Source organism: Bufo gargarizans, unplaced genomic scaffold (assembly GCF_014858855.1).
Source record: "Bufo gargarizans isolate SCDJY-AF-19 unplaced genomic scaffold, ASM1485885v1 fragScaff_scaffold_252_pilon:::fragment_2:::debris, whole genome shotgun sequence".
Classification (NCBI taxonomy): domain Eukaryota; kingdom Metazoa; phylum Chordata; class Amphibia; order Anura; family Bufonidae; genus Bufo; species Bufo gargarizans.
The window spans coordinates 207,238-225,992 of record NW_025334078.1 but is presented as its reverse complement, the minus strand read 5'-3'; the positions used below and the strand labels follow the sequence as shown (position 1 = coordinate 225,992).

At 44.8% G+C, this 18,755-nt stretch overlaps 1 protein-coding gene across 1 annotated transcript in view; it reads right to left on the bottom strand.

The window, feature by feature from the left end:
- RIC1 (RIC1 homolog, RAB6A GEF complex partner 1) overlaps positions 1-18,755 on the bottom strand; it is a 117,380-nt gene that overhangs the window by 6,789 nt on the left and 91,836 nt on the right. The window contains 13 exon segments of the mRNA XM_044272935.1: positions 3,348-3,536; positions 3,702-3,879; positions 5,434-5,622; positions 6,259-6,545; positions 8,502-8,638; positions 10,762-10,920; positions 11,121-11,147; positions 11,149-11,850; positions 13,703-13,819; positions 13,976-14,114; positions 15,764-15,924; positions 16,076-16,165; positions 17,447-17,557. Coding sequence (XP_044128870.1) covers positions 3,348-3,536; positions 3,702-3,879; positions 5,434-5,622; positions 6,259-6,545; positions 8,502-8,638; positions 10,762-10,920; positions 11,121-11,147; positions 11,149-11,850; positions 13,703-13,819; positions 13,976-14,114; positions 15,764-15,924; positions 16,076-16,165; positions 17,447-17,557 — 2,486 coding nt within the window.

The following is an 18,755-nucleotide window of genomic DNA, read 5'->3' as shown; positions in this document are numbered from 1 at the left end:
GTTGGAGTAAAAACCTGTTCCCTGTTCCTCCGGGGGAACGGGAAAAATGACACCCCGGTCCAGAAGAGAGGAGACCGCCAAAAGGAGGTCCGAGGCCCTGGCTGGATCCCCCGGAACGCGAGACGGGAAAAAGCGTTCCGGCGGGCTGGACGCGAACTCCAATTTGTAACCGGACGTCACAATCTCCAAAGCCCAGGCGTCCTGAACGTGAGCCCTCCAGACCTGCTGAAAGGAGAGCAAACGGCCCCCCACCACGAGGGGTGGGGGCACCCCTTCATGCGGAGGGCTGCTTGGGAGCAGGGGGACGGGTTGACTGTGCCCGTGGTCGCCAAGAGGGCTGGGGTTTGAAGAAAGGCTTCTTGCGGGATTCCTGGGATCCCCCAGCCGACGAGGACGAAGACGTCCTGGCCGTGGAGAAGCGTCGAAAGGACTGGCCCCGGAACCCTGAAGCCCGAGATCGAAAGGGCCGTTTGGATCTGGGTTGAGGCAGATGAGTACTCTTGCCCCCCGTTGCGGCAGAAATGAATTCGTCCAACTGGGCTCCAAAGAGTCTAGATCCTTCAAAGGGAAGGTTAGCGAGGGAACGCTTGGAAGAAGCATCAGCATCCCACACCTTCAACCAAACCTCTCTACGCTGAATGACCCAGAGGGCCGAAATACGGGCAAATAGGGAACCGATATCCATTGAAGCCTCACAGAGATATTTAGAAGCCTGAGACATTTGGAGAATAAATTCCAAAGTGTCTGCAGGGGCGCCCTGTTCCGTCAGATCCTGGTGGTGGCGCCGCAACCACGCCGTAAGGGCTCTGGCAACCCAAGCCGACGCAAAAGCCGGTCGCAGGGAAGCGCCCGCCAGAGAAAAGACGGACTTGGAAAGTGAATCCAGGCGTCTGTCCACCGCATCCTGCAGGGAGGAACCGTCTAGGACAGGAAGGGCCGTGTTCTTGGCCAACCTGGCCACCGGAGGATCTACCTTAGGGGAAGAAGTCCACTTTTCCACCGAGTCAGAGGGGAAAGCGTATCCATGCGCTTGGTGGCCGAAAATTTCTGATTGGGTCGGTCCCAAGCCTTTGATATGACCGCTGTGAATTCCTCATGAACGGGAAACAACGCGGATTCGGGCCTTTTGGGCGGAAAGAGGGAGAACTCCCGACTAGTGGAGGGAGTGGAATCTCCGTGGATATTAAAAGTGTCACGGACAGCCTCCACCGATTCGGATACCATGGTGGAAAGCTTAGGCAGGGGTTCCCGCTCTGTGGCCTCGTCCGATCCGGAAAATTCCCCTTCGGATTTGCGCTCCCCACGAGAGGGAGAGTCAACCGGGCATGCCTCAAGGCGTGGGGGAGAAGCGGAGTCATCCTATGAGGAATGCTGCCGCTCACGCTGCCTCTTAGACGTCAGACGCCCCCTGTGAGAATCACTGAGAGGAGATGGAGCGGTGGATGCCACTGGAATAGTAGCTGCCATACGCTCCATGAAGGACATGGCTGCCTTGGCAACTAGGGCCAGATCCGCTGCCGCACTAGACATGGTGTAAGCCCAGGCGGGTACCGCCGGTTCCGCAGGGGCAGAGGGAGGACTGGGCTGAGCAAGAGAAGGAGGCTGATCCTGTCCAGGAGCAGGGCACGAGTCACAGGTGCCAGAGGCAGAAAAAGGCAGAAGACACACCTTGCATGACCCCAAAAGAGCCTGAGAGGAGGCCTTGGCAGATTTAAGTGCCCCAGGCATTGGCATGATGGAACCCCACAGTAAAAGATCTCCTACCAGTTGCTGCAAAGATCAGGAGCAGAGCAAACTGTTCTCCTACCACCCAGGCAACGCTAGCAGAAGTCTCCGGTGTAGAGAGATGAGGAGCTGCACGGCCGTGAGCAAACAGAGTCTCTGGTGTAAGGAGAGTCAGAGCGGCATGCCGAGGCTCCGATCCCCCCCCCCCCCCCCCCCCCCGAACTCGTCATTATGGTGCGAAATAAGCGCGCGCGCAATTTAAACAAACACCCCGACTCCCCTCACGTGGTGCAGCAGGGGTTAACGAGGCCATGGAGGAGCGGCCTGCCAGCGGGCGCTGAGAGAGCGCAGCAGCCCAGGCTCGACGAGAGAAGCGCTGAAGCCCACAGTTTAAGGGGGAAGAGATGCCAGTACTCCAGTGCCAAAATGAAGAAAGTGCCCCCATCAGGATCCTTCTTCAAGCTCACCCAGGTAGCCACAGACAAACAGACACAGAGGGAGGGGGAGGGACTGGGCAATACTTATCTGCTCAGCATGCTCCCTCGATGTCCAGACCAGCAGGGATGCGCCTCTTCAGACTTCTGACTCCAATCCAGGAGAACAGTGCTCTGGAGGAGGGTAGGCAGCAGGCGTCCCAGCAGCTGGTGGGATGCCAGAGCTGACATGTTGAGCCTGGATCCACTTTTCTTCTGTGGGGGGATGGGAGGTAGCCAGCACACGTCGAAAGACGGTGGCAGACACTCCACGGGGGCCAGGAAAGCGCAATGCTGACCTGCGTCCCCATCTGAAAACAGAAAAAAAAATAACAAACAGGAGAAGAGTAAGCGTCACCTCCTTGGACAGACACTAAGCAAAGACTGAAGTCCTCCTGGAGGTGTCTGGGGGTATAGCCCGAGGAGGAGGAGCTTCGTTTTTGCATAGTGTCCCTCCTAGTAATACCTCTAAGCTATACCCATGGTCTGTGTCCCCCAATGGAATGTACGAGAAAAAAATTTTTGCCACAGAATCAACTATCCACAGGATAGGGAATGAGCATGTGATCTGTGGGGGTCTGACCACTGGGACAAGAATGGAGATGCCTAGGACCAGTATGAAGCAGCAAGTTGAGACACTTTATTCTGTCTCTATGGGACTGCCAGGTAGAGTACAGCGCTCTGCTATCTCCAGCAGACCCATAGAAAAATGAGTCACAACGCAATGGGGGGAGGGCCTGTTTGTTTAAAACAGGCATCCTCAAACTGTGGCCCTCCAGCTGTCGCAAAACTACAAGGCACTGGCGCTGGATTTCTCACTAAGAGGAGGACGTAATCAGAAGAACCTAGGGCGGGCCAGAGGGGTGAAAGGGGAGGGGTTTCGTATGAAAAGTGACAAGGGGCCTGGGCAACGGCCGCATAAACGCCGTCCCTGGGCACCTTCAGAAGCTAATTAACATATTGAATAAAAGTGTTTTTCAGAGAAAATCAGCGATGGACACCAATATGGAAGGTAGCATTCTAATATGGGGAATGTAATAGAGATCCTGATGTTAGTGTTCTATAATGGTGATTTTAGGTGAAAGACTCTCTTTAAGGGCATTATTATATGCTTTTATAAATCATGGTATTTGCAGTGTTCACACTCACCAGTCATTAAGGGCCCAGGCATCCACAGCCTGTATTCCATTTTGAATGCCCTGTAACATCTCCTCTGCAACTTCAGGGCATTGCAAAAAGATCAACACTTGGTTAATGATGGAGGAATCTCGTAATATAAGACCAATGATGACACACCACTCCAGGCAGCCTGCCTCCAGGAAAACATGCAACAGGTACCTGCAGGTAGAAGAAATACCCAGCTCATTCTGCATCTGACATCAGACTTACGGGGCAAGGAGCAGACAGTAGCCATGTGAAACATGTCAAATATCCCAACAGAAGTTCTTGTTCTATGGTTACCTACTGTATATGTACACACAGTATTACTTAACTACCACTTACCTTAGTTGGACTTGAGATTTGTGAGGTCCCTTGTTGGCCAGCTCCATTGAAATGTGTTCTAGTTCTGACTGTGTCAGACTCAGGGTGGAGAAGTTCTCATCCACCATGGTCCAGTCCCCATCCACCATGGAACTTGTTTCAGTGAGGTCAGTGGCCGATCCAATGCTACATTCATCTCCTACAAGTACAGCAATTCAAAGACAGAAAACCATCATCATCTGCAATAAGATTGATCCAATAATGCAATGCTGAGGACTAGGGCTAAGACAGACTTTTAGTAGTGAAATATTCCCATTTTATAGGGGTTTTCCCACATTTTAACACTGATGAGCTATCCTCTGGATAGGTTATCAGTATCTGATCAATTGGGGTCCAACAACTGGGACTCCGGCCAATCAGCTGTTTGAGAAGGCACTGGCACTCCTGTAAGTGCTGCGGTCTTCTCTAGCTTTTCCTAGGTCAGTGATGACGTACATAGGGCTGAGCTGCAATACCAAGCACTGCCACTATACAATGTATGGCACTGTGCTGCGCTCATACTAATGACCTATCCAGGGGATAGGTAATCAGTATTAAAGTGTCAGAAAACCCTTTTAACTATTAAATGACATTTGCACCCGGCACTATTCCAGTGGGAATCAGGAAAAAAATAAAAAATAAAAATGGGTGGCACTGAAAAACCCCCAAAACAATTTCTCCATAGCTGTATGGATTTAATTTTTACGGCATACCCTATGCGGTAAAACTGACATGCTGCGGGTAATTATGATTACAGCAATGGCATTTTTTAAAATATTTTCTAATTATTTATATTATTTCGTTTTATTACTTTTAAACATATAAAAAAAAAAATTAAAAAAGTCTTTGCATATTCCAACTTCTGTAATTTGTTTTATAGTTACGCCTACGGTGCTGTGTAAGGGCTTATATTTTGCGGGGTTGATCTTCAGCATCTTACTGATGGCATTTTGGGGGTATTATGAATTTTTGATCAAAGGGGTTAAACCAAATTTCACTCTTTTGGAATTGGTCATTGTCAGTCTCTTATATGTTAAAGTATCTCTGCTTCATATTTTGGCACCATTTACTATACCTTCTTTGATGTTAACAAGATCCCCTGTCTCTGCTTAGAATCCCACTTCCAAGTCAGAGTCAGACTGATCTTCCTTGGGCTCACCAAAGTAAATGATCCTGAGGAGCCACCCTCTAAAATTACAAAGGGCGCCTGTGCAAGAAAAGTGAGTGGCCCCGTATGCCCCTTAATCATAGTTTGTTGAGAGTGAGGTGCTCATTTTATAGCTCCTTTGTAGCAAATTGTTTACTGCTGTAAAAGCTTCTCTTGTAAATAGTAATCCACTAGTGACAGCTATGACAATAGTTAACTGTCCTTTACTTACAATTAACTGCATGTTAGGGTTTTCTACATAAGATGGTGGTGGGCCCTTTTTCCTATAGGGCCCATGTGCAGCTGCACTTATGGTATGTCCTCCCCTGATCTTCTACTTTAAGGTCATCTCTAAATAAAACGGTCTTCTACTAGACGTTGGGGGCCTTGTTTTACTAAGTAATAGTAAGATTGTAATTGATATTGGGCTTACTGGAAGATCCTCTGATGGGCCATTCCGAGCCTGCTGCAGTTCGCTGACATTCTGACCCCCATGAGGTTCCTTGCAGGACTTTTGGAACTGCCAGACTACAGGACAGGGTATAATAGAAACATCTGTATGCATACCTTTATTTAATAAAGGAGATAGCAGTGCATCCTGCGTGTGAGGACTGTGGGATGAGGCCGTGTCCATTTCTTGATGTGCAGCTCCAATACTACCCATCCAAGTGAGACTTCGAGGAACGCTAGGAATACCACTATCCACGTCCAGAAAGTTATCAGCAGATTGGGACTTCAGGATCTGCTCCCCAATTGCTGTAAATAATAGCAATAGGACAATAGTATTATCAAACTAAAAGTCATCTTTGTCAAAATAATTTGATATACTTCAGAACATGACACTGATCTTAAGACCATCTGCAGCTTAAAGGTAATAGACACCTTCAGGGCATTTCTTATGATTGTATTTTACTCAGTTTGGGCTAAAAATCATTTTCTCAATTGATCTTTATTTATTTTTTTAATTAGCAGTTTTTAAGTTACATGGGTTAAAAATCCTTGACCTCATAAATACTCATTATAGCTAAACTGATAAGAATATGGCTTAAATGAGTGTGAAGTCAGGAAATCAGAGATAAGGCTTCACATGGTCTGTCAGCTGATGGGAATCAGAAGTAATAGTCTGCGAACAGACTGATTTTTAACACCTTTATCTCAGAAACGGATGAAAATAATAAACAATTGAAAAAAATATTTTTAGCCCAAGATTTGTTGCAGAAACTGGTGACATTCCGATTCATCTAAATGAGGCTTGCAGAAATCCATCTGCTTGATGCCGGAACAACCTTATTTAGATGAACAGAACAGATTCCCAGTCACAGAAATGTTTGCAACAAATCGGCTGTGTGCGAATTTACTCTAAAGGTTTGAACTCCAAGACAGCCAACATACCTGCCCGAAATTTGCCATTCTTAAATGGGGAACTGATGGAAGAAACTGGTATGACTGGAAAAGGCCAAAGGAAATCCCTATGAAGCTTCTTCAAGGCAGTAACAAAATCTTCCACTCGTGCAGCCCGCGTGCGTTCTTTGCATAGCCATCCTATCAACTCAAATCCCAGCTGAGCAGAGAAGCAGCCAAGGTCTTTTAGCCTGATTTCTTCCAGCAGTCTTCGAGCATGCCTCCACAACATCATGTCTATGTACATGTTCTCTGCACAATCGCTGTCCTTACTCCACCTAAACACAGCACAGATGTTACACCACACACTGCAACATCAAATCACCAAAGCAACCTCATAGTTATGCATCACATCAGTATTTATACAGCTACTATATGTAGGAGATTGTCTATGATGCTCATTGGGTGCATTACTATGTGCAATTGCTTATAATAAGAACCACTGCTGCTTAACCAATGAGGAAAATTCATGGCTAATATTATGACCACTTGCCAAGTGGAGATAAAACCAGATCACAATACTCAAATTTATGGAAACAAAGTTCCAGATAAATGTATTGTAACTGGCTCAGTGATAGAAAACAGAGGGTGGCTATTAATGGTACACACTCAGATTGGGTCACTGTCACTAGTGGGGTACCTCAGGGGTCAGTATTGGGCCCTATTCTCTTCAATATAGTTATTAATGATCTTGTAGAAGGCTTGCACAGTAAAATATCAATTGTTGAAAATGACACTAAAAACTATGTAAAGTAATTAAGGTTACTTTCACACTAGCGGCAGCATTCTCCGGCAGGCTGTCGTAGTTTTATTCCGGCCGCCTATCGGCATGTTTGCCGTGCTGCCACCGGAACTCCGGCCCGCCCCCATTATAGTCAATGAGGTCGGAGTGGACCTCCGGCGGCACGCATGCAATAGTGGCAGCACGGGTCCAGCAGGCTGTTCACCCTCCGGAACAGCCTGCCGGGGAAGGCTTCCGCTAGTGTGAAAGTAGCCTAACACGGAAGAGGACAGAATACTGCTACAGATGGATCTGGATAGATTGGAGGCTTGGGCAGAGAAGTGGCAGATGAGGTTTAACATTGAAAAATGTAAGGTTATGCACATGGGAAGGAATAATGCAAGTCACCAGTACATACTAAATGGTAAAACACTGGGTAACACTGACATGGAAAAGGACCTAGGAATTTTAGTGAACAGCAAACTAAGCTGCAGAAACCAGTATCAGGCAGTTGCTGCCAAGCCCAATACTATTATGGGTTGCATCAAAATGGCCATAGATGCCTGTGATGAGAACATAGTCCTGCCACTTTACAAATCACTAGTCAGACCACACATGGAATACTGTGTACAGTTCTGGGCTCCTGTGAACAAAGCAGACATAGCGGAGCTGGAGAGGGTCCAGAGAAGGGCAACTAAAGCAATAACTGGAATGGGGGGACTACAGTACCCTGAAAGATGATCAACATTATGGTTATTAACGTTACAAAAAAAACGACTGAAGGGAGAGCTAATAACTATGTATAAATATATCAGAGGTCAGTACAAAGATCTATCCCATCATCTATTTATCCCCAGGACTGTGACGAGGGGTCATCCTCTGCGCCTGGAGGAAAGAAGGTTTGTACACAAACATAGAAGAGGATTCTTTACGGTAAGAGCAGTGAGACTATGGAACTCTCTGCCTGAGGAGGTGGTGATGGTGAGTTCACGAGGGGCCTGGATGTATTTCTGGAGCGAAATAATATTACATGATATAGCTACTAGAGAGGGGTCGTTGATCCAGGGAGTTATTCTGATTGCCTGATTGGAGCCGGGAAGGAATTTTTTTACCCCTAAAGTGAGGAAAATTGGCTTCTACCCCACAGGGCCTTTTTGCCTTCCTCTAGATGAACTTGCAGGATGACAGACCGAAGTGGATGGACAGATGTCTCTTTCAGCCATATAAACTATGTAACTGTTAAATTCACTGGCTACTGTCCATGTTGCAACTGATATTCTTGCCTGTTTTACATTATGGGTCAGCCAGTGATGTAGTGCTTGGTCTGAGAATGTAGAGCAGGCATGCTCAACCTGCAGCCCTCCAGCTGTTGTAAAACTACAACTCCCACGATGCATTTCTGTAGGATGATAGTTCTAGGCTGTCAGGGAATGATGGGAATTGTAGTTTTGCAACAGCTGGAGGGCTGCAGGTTGAGCATGCCTGATGTAGAGGATTCACAGTTTGTTCTCACCGCTTGCCAGCTGGTCCAGAGGGCATACTCAGAGTTTTCTGAAGGTTGAACTTTCCAACAGGAAGATTCTCAGCACATTGGGACAAGCTTATGCTGCGGTTTCTAAAAAATTCAAAACCGCCGGCAGAACTTGGCTCCTGTACAAAAGCACAAATATGAAATGATCAAAAACAATTCTGATTTCACATTGAAGAGAAACCAGCATTTTCATAATTCGCAATCACATAGTTTAACAGATTTGTCATGCAATGTTAAACTTTGTCCAAATCTTAAAGTCAATCTGTTTTTTTAAATGATCTTTGTTAGAGTAACATGGCAATTGCATCCTTTAAAACCACAGGAAAACTCGGAAAGACATTCATGCTATGCTCGGTCGCCCTGAGCGTGTATAAGTATGGAAGAGACAGAACAGAATAACTCTGTTCCTGGGGATGTCATTATGTAACAGAATAATTTTTTGTTTTCAATGTCTTACTTAGGGCTCTTTCACACCTGCGTTATTGTCTTCCGGCATAGAGTTCCGTCGTCGGGGCTCTATGCCGGAAGAATCCTGATCAGGATTATCCTAATGCATTCTGAATGGAGTGAAATCCGTTCAGGATGCATCAGGATGTCTTCAGTTCCGGAACGGAACGTTTTTTGGCCGGAGAAAATACCGCAGCATGCTGTGCTTTTTGCTCCGGCCAAAAAAACTGAAGACTTGCCGCAAGGCCGGATCCGGAATGAATGCCCATTGAAAGGCATTGATCCGGATTCGGGCTTAAGCTAAACGTTGTTTCGGCGCATTGCCGGATACGACGTTTAGCTTTTTTAGAGTGGTTACCATGGCTGCCGGGACGCTAAAGTCCTGGCAGCCATGGTAAAGTGTAGCGGGGGAGCAGCATACTTACCATCCGTGCGGCTCCCGGGGCGCTCCAGAGTGACGTCAGGGCGCCCCAGGTGCATGGATGACGTGATCGAATGGCACGTCATCCATGCGCATGGGGCGCTCTGACGTCACTCTGGAGCGCCCCGGGAGCCGCACGGATGGTAAGTATACTGCTCCCCCGCTCCCCACTACTACTATGGCAACCAGGACTTTAATAGCGTCCTGGGTGCCATACTAACACTGAAAGCATTTTGAAGACGGATCAGTCTTCAAATGCTTTCAGTACACTTGCGTTTTTCCGGATCCGGCGTGTAATTCCGGCAAGTGGAGTACACGCCGGATCCGGACAACGCAAGTGTGAAAGAGGCCTTAGCTCTGTGCCGCATCTTTGTTTTGATGCCACCAGGGCTAACAGTGGGCAGGACATTGCCTCTATTTCCAACTGCCTGCATGCCCTTCTATTACAAACGGTAAGGTAGTGCTTAGGCTACTTTCACATCTGCGCTTTCCCTTTCCGCTATTGAGATCTGTCATAGGAGGGAGGGGGACGCTTCAGTTTTGTCCCCATTCATTGTCAATGGGGCAAAACTGAACTGAAGGGAATGGAGAGCACCATAATGCATTCTGTTTCGTTTTATTGCTTTCCGATGACGCACACAAATGCACTGCAAGCAGTGTTTTTGAGTGCATCCTGGGATGCGGAGCAAGGCGGATCAGTCGTGACTCACAATGTAAGTCAGTGGAGATGGATCAGTTTTCTCTGACACAAAAGAAAACGGATCCGTCACGGCTATTTTAGAGGTAATACAACTGGATCCATTCATAATGAATGCAGATGGTTGTATTATCATGACGGAAGCGTTTTTGATAATCCATGACAGATCCAGCAAAAACGCAGATGTGAAAGTAGCCTAAAATCGTACAAGCAAAAACAAACAAACATAGAACTCCACAATCACTGCCAAGCATGAGAAATATGATCCCTCTAGAGAGTGAAAGGAAGAGTGGAGAGTAAGGGAATGTAAGAGGCATGTGATGCGTGATATCCAGTACATCATGGAGAGGGGAGATAAGCATGTGTACAGTGTACGGTGGCATCTTAGCTGTAGTAAATGCATTTCTAAATTACTAACGTCAGTGCCTATAAACCATTGGCACAAAAGTCTGAAAATGCTTTATAAATGTATTAATGTGTTGAAATTTTCTTTCTACTGAACCCTTGAATTGTGTAACCATGAACATGGCGACCCCACACCGTCTCATGAAAACACTTACACCTGTAATATCACTAGAACATTTAACTGGAATAGCAGCAGCTAAGATGTGAACAGTAAATTGGTGTCCAAACAGAACGAATTAGTACTTTGAAAAGGTACTCCCAGTAATACCCACCTGTGTAGTGGGAGTAGCTGGGGGTGTGTCGCATTCGCCAGATCCGATAGCCTTCAGAAACCGTATCATGTGCCTGCAGAGATCCCACTTCCCCTGTTCCAGAGCAGTGTTGAATAGGAGAGTTGCATGCTGTCTGCTTACTGCTGCTGCCTCCATGTTCTGTAACAAGAGATACTGGTCTACTTACTGGTCATCATAAATGGAAACCTACTATCAGATGCTAATTTATAGTATAACCAGACCTCCCACAAAATACCTAAATAGTTCTGTATTATTCACATTTTTAGAGATTTAACAGAGCCTTCAGACTTAACCAACATATATAGTGAAGTAAAGAAATGTTTGTCACACAGGACTACCTGGAGAATGATGAGATAAGAGGCCGCAGGTGTCAAGGTCCTGAGCCATTAGGCATTCCTCAAACAGGTCTTTAGGGTTGCCTACAGCAGCAAACAGGTAATTCCAGAGGGCATACTCTGTCTTTCGAGCACAATGCACCACTGTCTGAAGAAAGAGCGGAAATTCTGTGATGAATTTAGCCACGGTGGGAAGCAATGGATCAGGAATAGGTTCCCGTGAGGTAGCTTCTTCTTCTAATACTTCATGGAGCATAAGTTCTAGCACATGTGGGAAATAAGGTAAAGAGGCACACGAGTGGGCTAAGAGCAATGCTTGCTCTCCTAAGTTCCTGACTAACAGCTGTCTTAGGATATGGTGGAGGTAGATCTGTGAGGTTCTCTCTACAATACAGTAAGGGAACTGAACCTCCAAATGTTCAGCAGGAGAGCCCAGGTTGTTCAAACAGTCATAAGCCACAGTTTCATTAATGGCTCCAAGAACCAGAGCATCCTCAAACAGAACTGCAAGCGGGTAAATGTTGATGTGAAAAGGCAGCATTATCCGTCTGGACAGGAAGGAATGCGGTTTACGGTGATCTCTGGGGAACAAAGGGAGCCAAACCTTCATGCCTGCTCCACCACAGCTAAGCCACAAAGCCTCCAGCAGATGGCGTTTTTGCTTGTTGGCCCGGCAAGTGCTCCAGACATTTTCCACAGACTGTGCTAGGACCACTGGTGCACAAAACGGCAGCTAAATAAAGCAAAATAACATTAAATACTTGTAAATTTGCAATTCAGGAACAAGCTGCTGATATTTTAGTATAATGTAATTACTGCAGAGTGAAAAAGCTACTCCACTGGGCATTCAAGTATTGCGTCCAAGCTATTTATTTTATAAAGTCATTTGCTTTTACACATGTGAATGAAATAGATGTAGCGGCATACACACCCAAATACAGTTCAAAACGTATACAATTTCAGGCAGTTAAATCATTCAATACTAAGGATGAGCGGACTTGTGTTTTCAAGTTCGGAGTACAAGTTTTGGGTTATCTAAGAACTCAGTTATGGATTCTGCTACCATGGACCAAGACTTATGGTCCGTGGTAGCGGAATTCATAACGGAGTTCCTAGATAATAAATAAGAAAAAGTATAACCGCATGCAAAAGCTGCACATTTTTATACTAAAATTTATATTTGATTAACCACCACAAGACAGAAGTTAAAAAACATTGTATACAATCAAGACCATGTGTTAGGTATGTGTATTGGACACAATTCTCTGTCCTATGATCACAAAGTCCTAAATGTGGACACAAGAAAGCCGCCAAAGAAATACAAAATTCATACTATGTGACTAATATGACATCAATGAATGCTAGATACTTATCAAATATGGATACAGGCAAGCATGGTGCATAGGTGCAATGCCCCATGCGTATCGCTGGAATCACCAGCTTCCTCAGGGGTCTCTAAGCCAAAACCGTTGTGTTGGGAATATATATACACAGATAATGAGACAGAGATAATAATCACCTATTAGATAAGCAAATTGTATATTACCAATCGATTTGTTCCTCAACAGCGAGGGGCTGTCTCTACTGCTCAAGAGGCTCCCCCTTCCCCTTGATTGACAGTGGCGGACATCTTGCCCAGCCCCGTCAATAAGAAAGCCTGCTCCGTTGCACCGAGTAGTGGCACAAATGCAGAGGCTCTGCTGTTGGTACCGGTGCAGCGACTGTGCATGCACTAATACACATAAGGATCTATCAAGTAATCAATCATTGAGGGGGAGCCTCTTGAGCAGAGAGGACAGCCACTCACAGCTCAAGAACTCTGTTCTGATGAATAAATCGATTCCCTCACCTCTACACTGTTGCTCTCCAGATAAAGATGCCCACAAAAGAGCACTGCACTTAGTGTAGTGTGTGATGCTCTAAGGCAGTGATGGCAGACCTTTTAGAGACAGAGTGCCCAAAGTACCAAAACGGCAATGGAACCTGAATATAACAGTCCAATGTAGTATATCTTCCATGTACTTTATCATTTAGCTATAATAGCCTGCCTACATTCAGTGCGCTGCCTGTGCTGTTCATAGTGTGCCCTGCGCTGATGACTGGCGGGAAAGATCTAAGGCATATTGGTACAGCATAGACTTTTTCCAGGGCATGGGTGCTCACAGAGCGGGCTCTGAGTGCCACCCATGCCATAGGTCCGCCACCACTGCTCTAAGGCTACGTTCACACTAGTGTTTACAATTTACGTATTCTGTTTTGGAGAATTTGGACACCGACGGCTCCCGTTCACTGTAATGAGATTGTCGGGTCTCCAGCATGAATGCCGGCATTCTGGTGGACAAAATGTGAAATCACTCATCCCACTTCCCTCTGTGGTTGCAGTGACTCATGGCGGTTTGCTGTGCTAAAAGTAGAAAGAGAGGAGGACGTTAAAGAGTCAGGACAGGAAGTAGAATACATGGAGCGACTTCAAAAATTATATCCAGAAAACCATCCACCTATTTTTGTAACAAAAGTACATGCACAAAGCTTTGATACTTTTAGTGAGGCTTTTATTACCTATAGAACTTGATTTGCTTACTTACAAGTTTTCGCTGCTGTGAGTTGGCTTCTTTTTCTCGGATTTGAGGACCAGACCGATCCCGCTGTAACATTATTAGCTGGCCTGCTAGATTCAACATAATGCTTTCTGCATCACATGCCTAAAAATTATAAAAAGTTATTAAAATATCGATATTTCAAGTTTTTATTAATTTAGATCGTTTTGTATTAAAAGCTAAAACACAAGTTCTAAAAAAACATAAAACAGAATATACACAGCACAGGGGTTTTACTGTATGAAGCGATAGGTACTGCACCTGCTGGGGCATTTTTAGTGAGATGCCAGTCTCTGTCCTCACAGATGTTAGAGTGATGGATACAACAAGGGAAGGATGGGAAATGTACCGAGACATGGACACTTCCTGAAGGACTTGTAAACAGACCAAAGGATGTGGACTGTGGGAAAGAATTAAGATGGTATTAAAATATATAAATGTGATTGTACATTCACAGACATCCATCTACAATTACTTATATTTTCTTAGCATTTCCTTTTAGTGATAGCAGAGGGAAACCTGTAGTGGAAATATTAGCTTCCCATTTTCTTTGATTACAAATACCATTTAAAAAGGGACCGATTCATAAATAAAGAATTTTTACATAATTTTCCTCAGGATAGGTTATTAAAACGAAATTGGTTGGGGTTCTGGGTGTTGGACCCGTGGGATCAGCTGTATGAAAAGGCAGTGACGCTCCATAAGCGCTTAGGGCTCTTCCTGGGCCATGTGACATCACGTTCATCAGTCACAGAACCTAGGCGCAGCTGCGTCCCATTCAAGTGTATGGGGCCGAGTTGCGACCCCAAGCAGAAGCCGCTATCAAACAACACTGTGCTTAGTAAGTCTCAAGGAGCAACTTATAGCTGATTAGCGGGGGTGCCAGTAATCTGAGGATAGGTCATCAGGATAGGTCATCAATATGTAAATCCCAGAAAACCCCTTTAAAAAATACATTTCTCTGTTATATCACAGAAAACAATTTTGTCAGTTAAAATGACCATTAGATATTTATTATGGGGTGCCCTGCTGTTCTTTTGCATCCTATCATAACGTCCACCTAATGTGTTCTGTACTGGTGATAAGCCACTCCTAGCGTGCAGATTATAGGGCACCACCACTTAAAGGCTGGACAACCCCTTTAAAGTCTACCTCTCCTTTTGAACAAGTTTATTAACAACTATTCTAAATAAGATTTTTTTTTGTAACATAATTTTTTTTTTCTGTTTTACTTAAAAAATAGGCATCCAAAATTCAGGTGTTTATAGCACTTTGGAATCTGTACACTGGTACACCACTGGAGTGTCAGAGGTGTACTGGTGTACAGATTCCACTGTGAGGCTGCAGTGAGCGCTGTACTGGCAGAAGCACACACCGCTGCTCCTGTGCTAACTCCACTCTGCCCGGTATACTGATTCCAAAACACTATAGACACCTATATTTCAGATGCCTATTTTAAAATGGGAAAAAATAAAAGTATATTAAAAAATGATTCTGTGACATTTAAAATAGTTTTTAATAAACGTGTTCATAAGGTTAGAAACACTTTAAAGGGGTATTCCCATCTGAGACAATGGAGGCATATCGCTAGGACTGCTGGGAACCGCACCTATACCGAGAACGGAGCAGGGAAAGTGGTGGCTGGAGGACCCTGGATCCAGGTCCAGTCACCACCAAGCACTCTCCAATAGAAGTGAATGGGTGCACACCTTATTTTCGCGGCCACCGCTCCTATTCATTTCTATGGGGTCAACAGAAATAGCCAAGCCGGTGCTCGGTCATTTTCAGCAGCCCTATAGAAATGAATGGAGGGCAGCCATACGTGTGCGGTGAACCTTCCGGGCTTTGCAGACTGTGTTTATGAGATAGGTGTGGGTCCCACCTCTGGGTCCGATAATGGGGCCTTACCCTAATATGTCCCCATTGTCTGACATGGGAATACCCCTTTAGGGCTTCCAACAGAAAAATGTAATATTTATTCATGGGACAACCTCTTTAACATACAGGCTTAAAACCTATGTTGATGAACAAATCCTTTAGATAACTCACCCTTCAGATTTTCTTTCAATACTGTAAAGACAAAAAGAGCAATCGGCTCGAAAAATAATCAACATATCTCTGAAGACACTAAGAAGCAAGGTCTCCTGCTGCACCTTGGTGACATGTGCAAAAGCATTGTCTAGATTTGATGTACGAAGATAAACCCGTAGCTGGGGGGGAGGGAAAAAAAAAAAAGTTAATCTTGCAGTATAAGCTTTTTTTTTACAACCTAGAAATAAGAAAAATGATGTAATATATAAGGCAAGCGATGAAGTTACTGAGCTGTAGTTTTATTCTTTATGGAATTGTAAAAGCGCTCACCTCCTCTTGCCGATCATTTAAATTATAACATGCCAGAACAATGAAGTCATTCCACCAAGCCAGGCCTCCCGTCACCATCATGTTCTGTTCCTGAAAACATATGGTATAAGGGATCACTCAACAGTTTTACATTCAAGCATTGAAAGAAGAGAAACCTGGAGTAAAAATGTCATACACTGTATTCACACGTTCAGGATTTCCGTGCACAGTAAAGTCATGGGGCTAATAAGTGTGTGCAGAGTAAGGGGGGCCAACATGTAACATGAGGAGGAGGGATCACAGTCTGTAGCTTTCATCTCTCCTCCCTTACAGCCTTCAGTGATCACCAATAGGTGGAAAGAAGACGGGTTAGAAAAATGATCTTATAAGGGTGCCGTCAGGAGGGGAGACAGTGACTTGTAGGATCGTTTTTTTCAAACTCGCCTTCTCTCCACGATTCTTCTGTGCGCCACTGGTTCCCAATCCAAGGCAGCAGTCATTAATTATCATTTTCACACCTTCCATCACTACTATAGGTGTAGGGCGCCTTTCACAACACCCCAAGGTAGGTGTATAACCACTGGTTTGGCTGCTTATCACCCTTAGGCCCAAGTTCACACATCAGTTATTAGGTCAGTTATTTCCACCAGTTACTTTGAACCAAAACCAGTAGTGAAGCCTACACAGAGATAAGGTTAAGGGAAAGATCTGCACCTGTTCTGCGTTTTGGACCCACACCTGGTTTTGGCTCAACAACTGATGAAAATAACTGAAGTGTGAACTTGGTCTTACTCTACGGTAATTTACATGAGGCACTCCTGTATTTTCTATCCTTCCCAATCAGACTGGATATGTGTGCTGTCATTATCAGATAGAGAGGGATATATTTACGACTAAATGGGAGGGAAGATAAGCAAGTGCGCATATAATCACTACTGCACCCCATTAGGCTTCTTGTTGTCTCCTTGTCTCTAATGTTCACCTGCATCTGGACCACAGAAATCTTGTGAAGACATATGCAAGCAGACATAGGCATGTGGCATGTATGAACTCTGTCTACACAGTCGGAACTTTCAGGATTAGGAGATGTTGTTTGCCTCAAAATCTGCTTGGCTGCAAAAATAATTGCAAAAATTATGCCTTTTTGTTTTCTTTTTACAAAATGTCACACTTTGATGCAAAATTGCATGAAGGTGCCCATTAGGGTAAAGTGCGCAATTGTATTTTCATAGTGTGCCATCTGTCTACTTCAAAAAAGAAAGAGAAGTATAATGGCATAGGATTTTTAAAATGTTATAACGCAGGTTTTCTTTGTGGATGTTGAAAGTGTGAAAAGCTTTCTGAAAGGTACACCTTAGGTACTCCTATTTCTTCTGCTGCCAGCCTACTTACTTGAGTGATATTCCCAAACAGCTTCCATTTCTTGGTTAGCAAAGAGTAGTGTGCAAATCCACATTTTCCAGAAACAGCAACATTTTGGCCAATTTTGTCTATGGCAGAATACTGTAAATTGGAAAAAAAAATAAGTCCATCAGGTTGAAGCAATTTTACTTAAGAGCTGAAAATGAAAAAATTAAAACACCATGCAAAAAACAGTATGCAGTACTAAGGCCAGGAGCACACACAACTTATGATGACATGACAAACAAAAAACTATCCCATTAAAGTAGTTAATGCTGCTTTTTTTTATTTATATACAGGTCATTCTCAAAAAATTAGCATATTGTGATAAAGTTCATTATTTTCTGTAATGTACTGATAAACATTAGACTTTCATATATTTTAGATTCATTACACACCAACTGAAGTAGTTCAAGCCTTTTATAGTTTTAATATTGATGATTTTGGCATACAGCTCATGAAAACCCAAATTTCCTATCTCAAAAAATTAGCATATCATGAAGAGGTTCTCTAAACGAGCTATTAAACAAATCATCTGAATCAACTAATTAACTCTAAACACCTGCAAAAGATTCCTGAGGCTTTTAAAAACTCCCAGCCTGGTTCATTACTCAAAACCGCAATCATGGGTAAGACTGCCGACCTGACTGCTGTCCAGAAGGCCATCATTTACACCCTCAAGCAAGAGGGTAAGACACAGAAAGAAATTTCTGAACGAATAGGCTGTTCCCAGAGTGCTGTATCAAGGCACCTCAGTGAGAAGTCCGTGGGAAGGAAAAAGTGTGGCAGAAAACGCTGCACAACGAGAAGAGGTGACCGGACCCTGAGGAAGATTGTGGAGAAGGACCGATTCCAGACCTTGGGGGACCTGCGGAAGCAGTGGACTGAGTCTGGAGTAGAAACATCCAGAGCCACCGTGTACAGGCGTGTGCAGGAAATGAGCTACAGGTGCCGCATTCCCCAGGTCAAGCCACTTTTGAACCAGAAACAGCGGCAGAAGCGCCTGACCTGGGCTACAGAGAAGCAGCACTGGACTGTTGCATGTCATTCGGAAATCAAGGTGCCAGAGTCTGGAGGAAGACTGGGGAGAGGGAAATGCCAAAATGCCTGAAGTCCAGTGTCAAGTACCCACAGTCAGTGATGGTCTGGGGTGCCATGTCAGCTGCTGGTGTTGGTCCACTGTGTTTTATCAAGGGCAGGGTCAGTGCAGCTAGCTATCAGGAGATTTTGGAGCACTTCATGCTTCCATCTGCTGAAAAGCTTTATGGAGATGAAGATTTCATTTTTCAGCACGATCTGG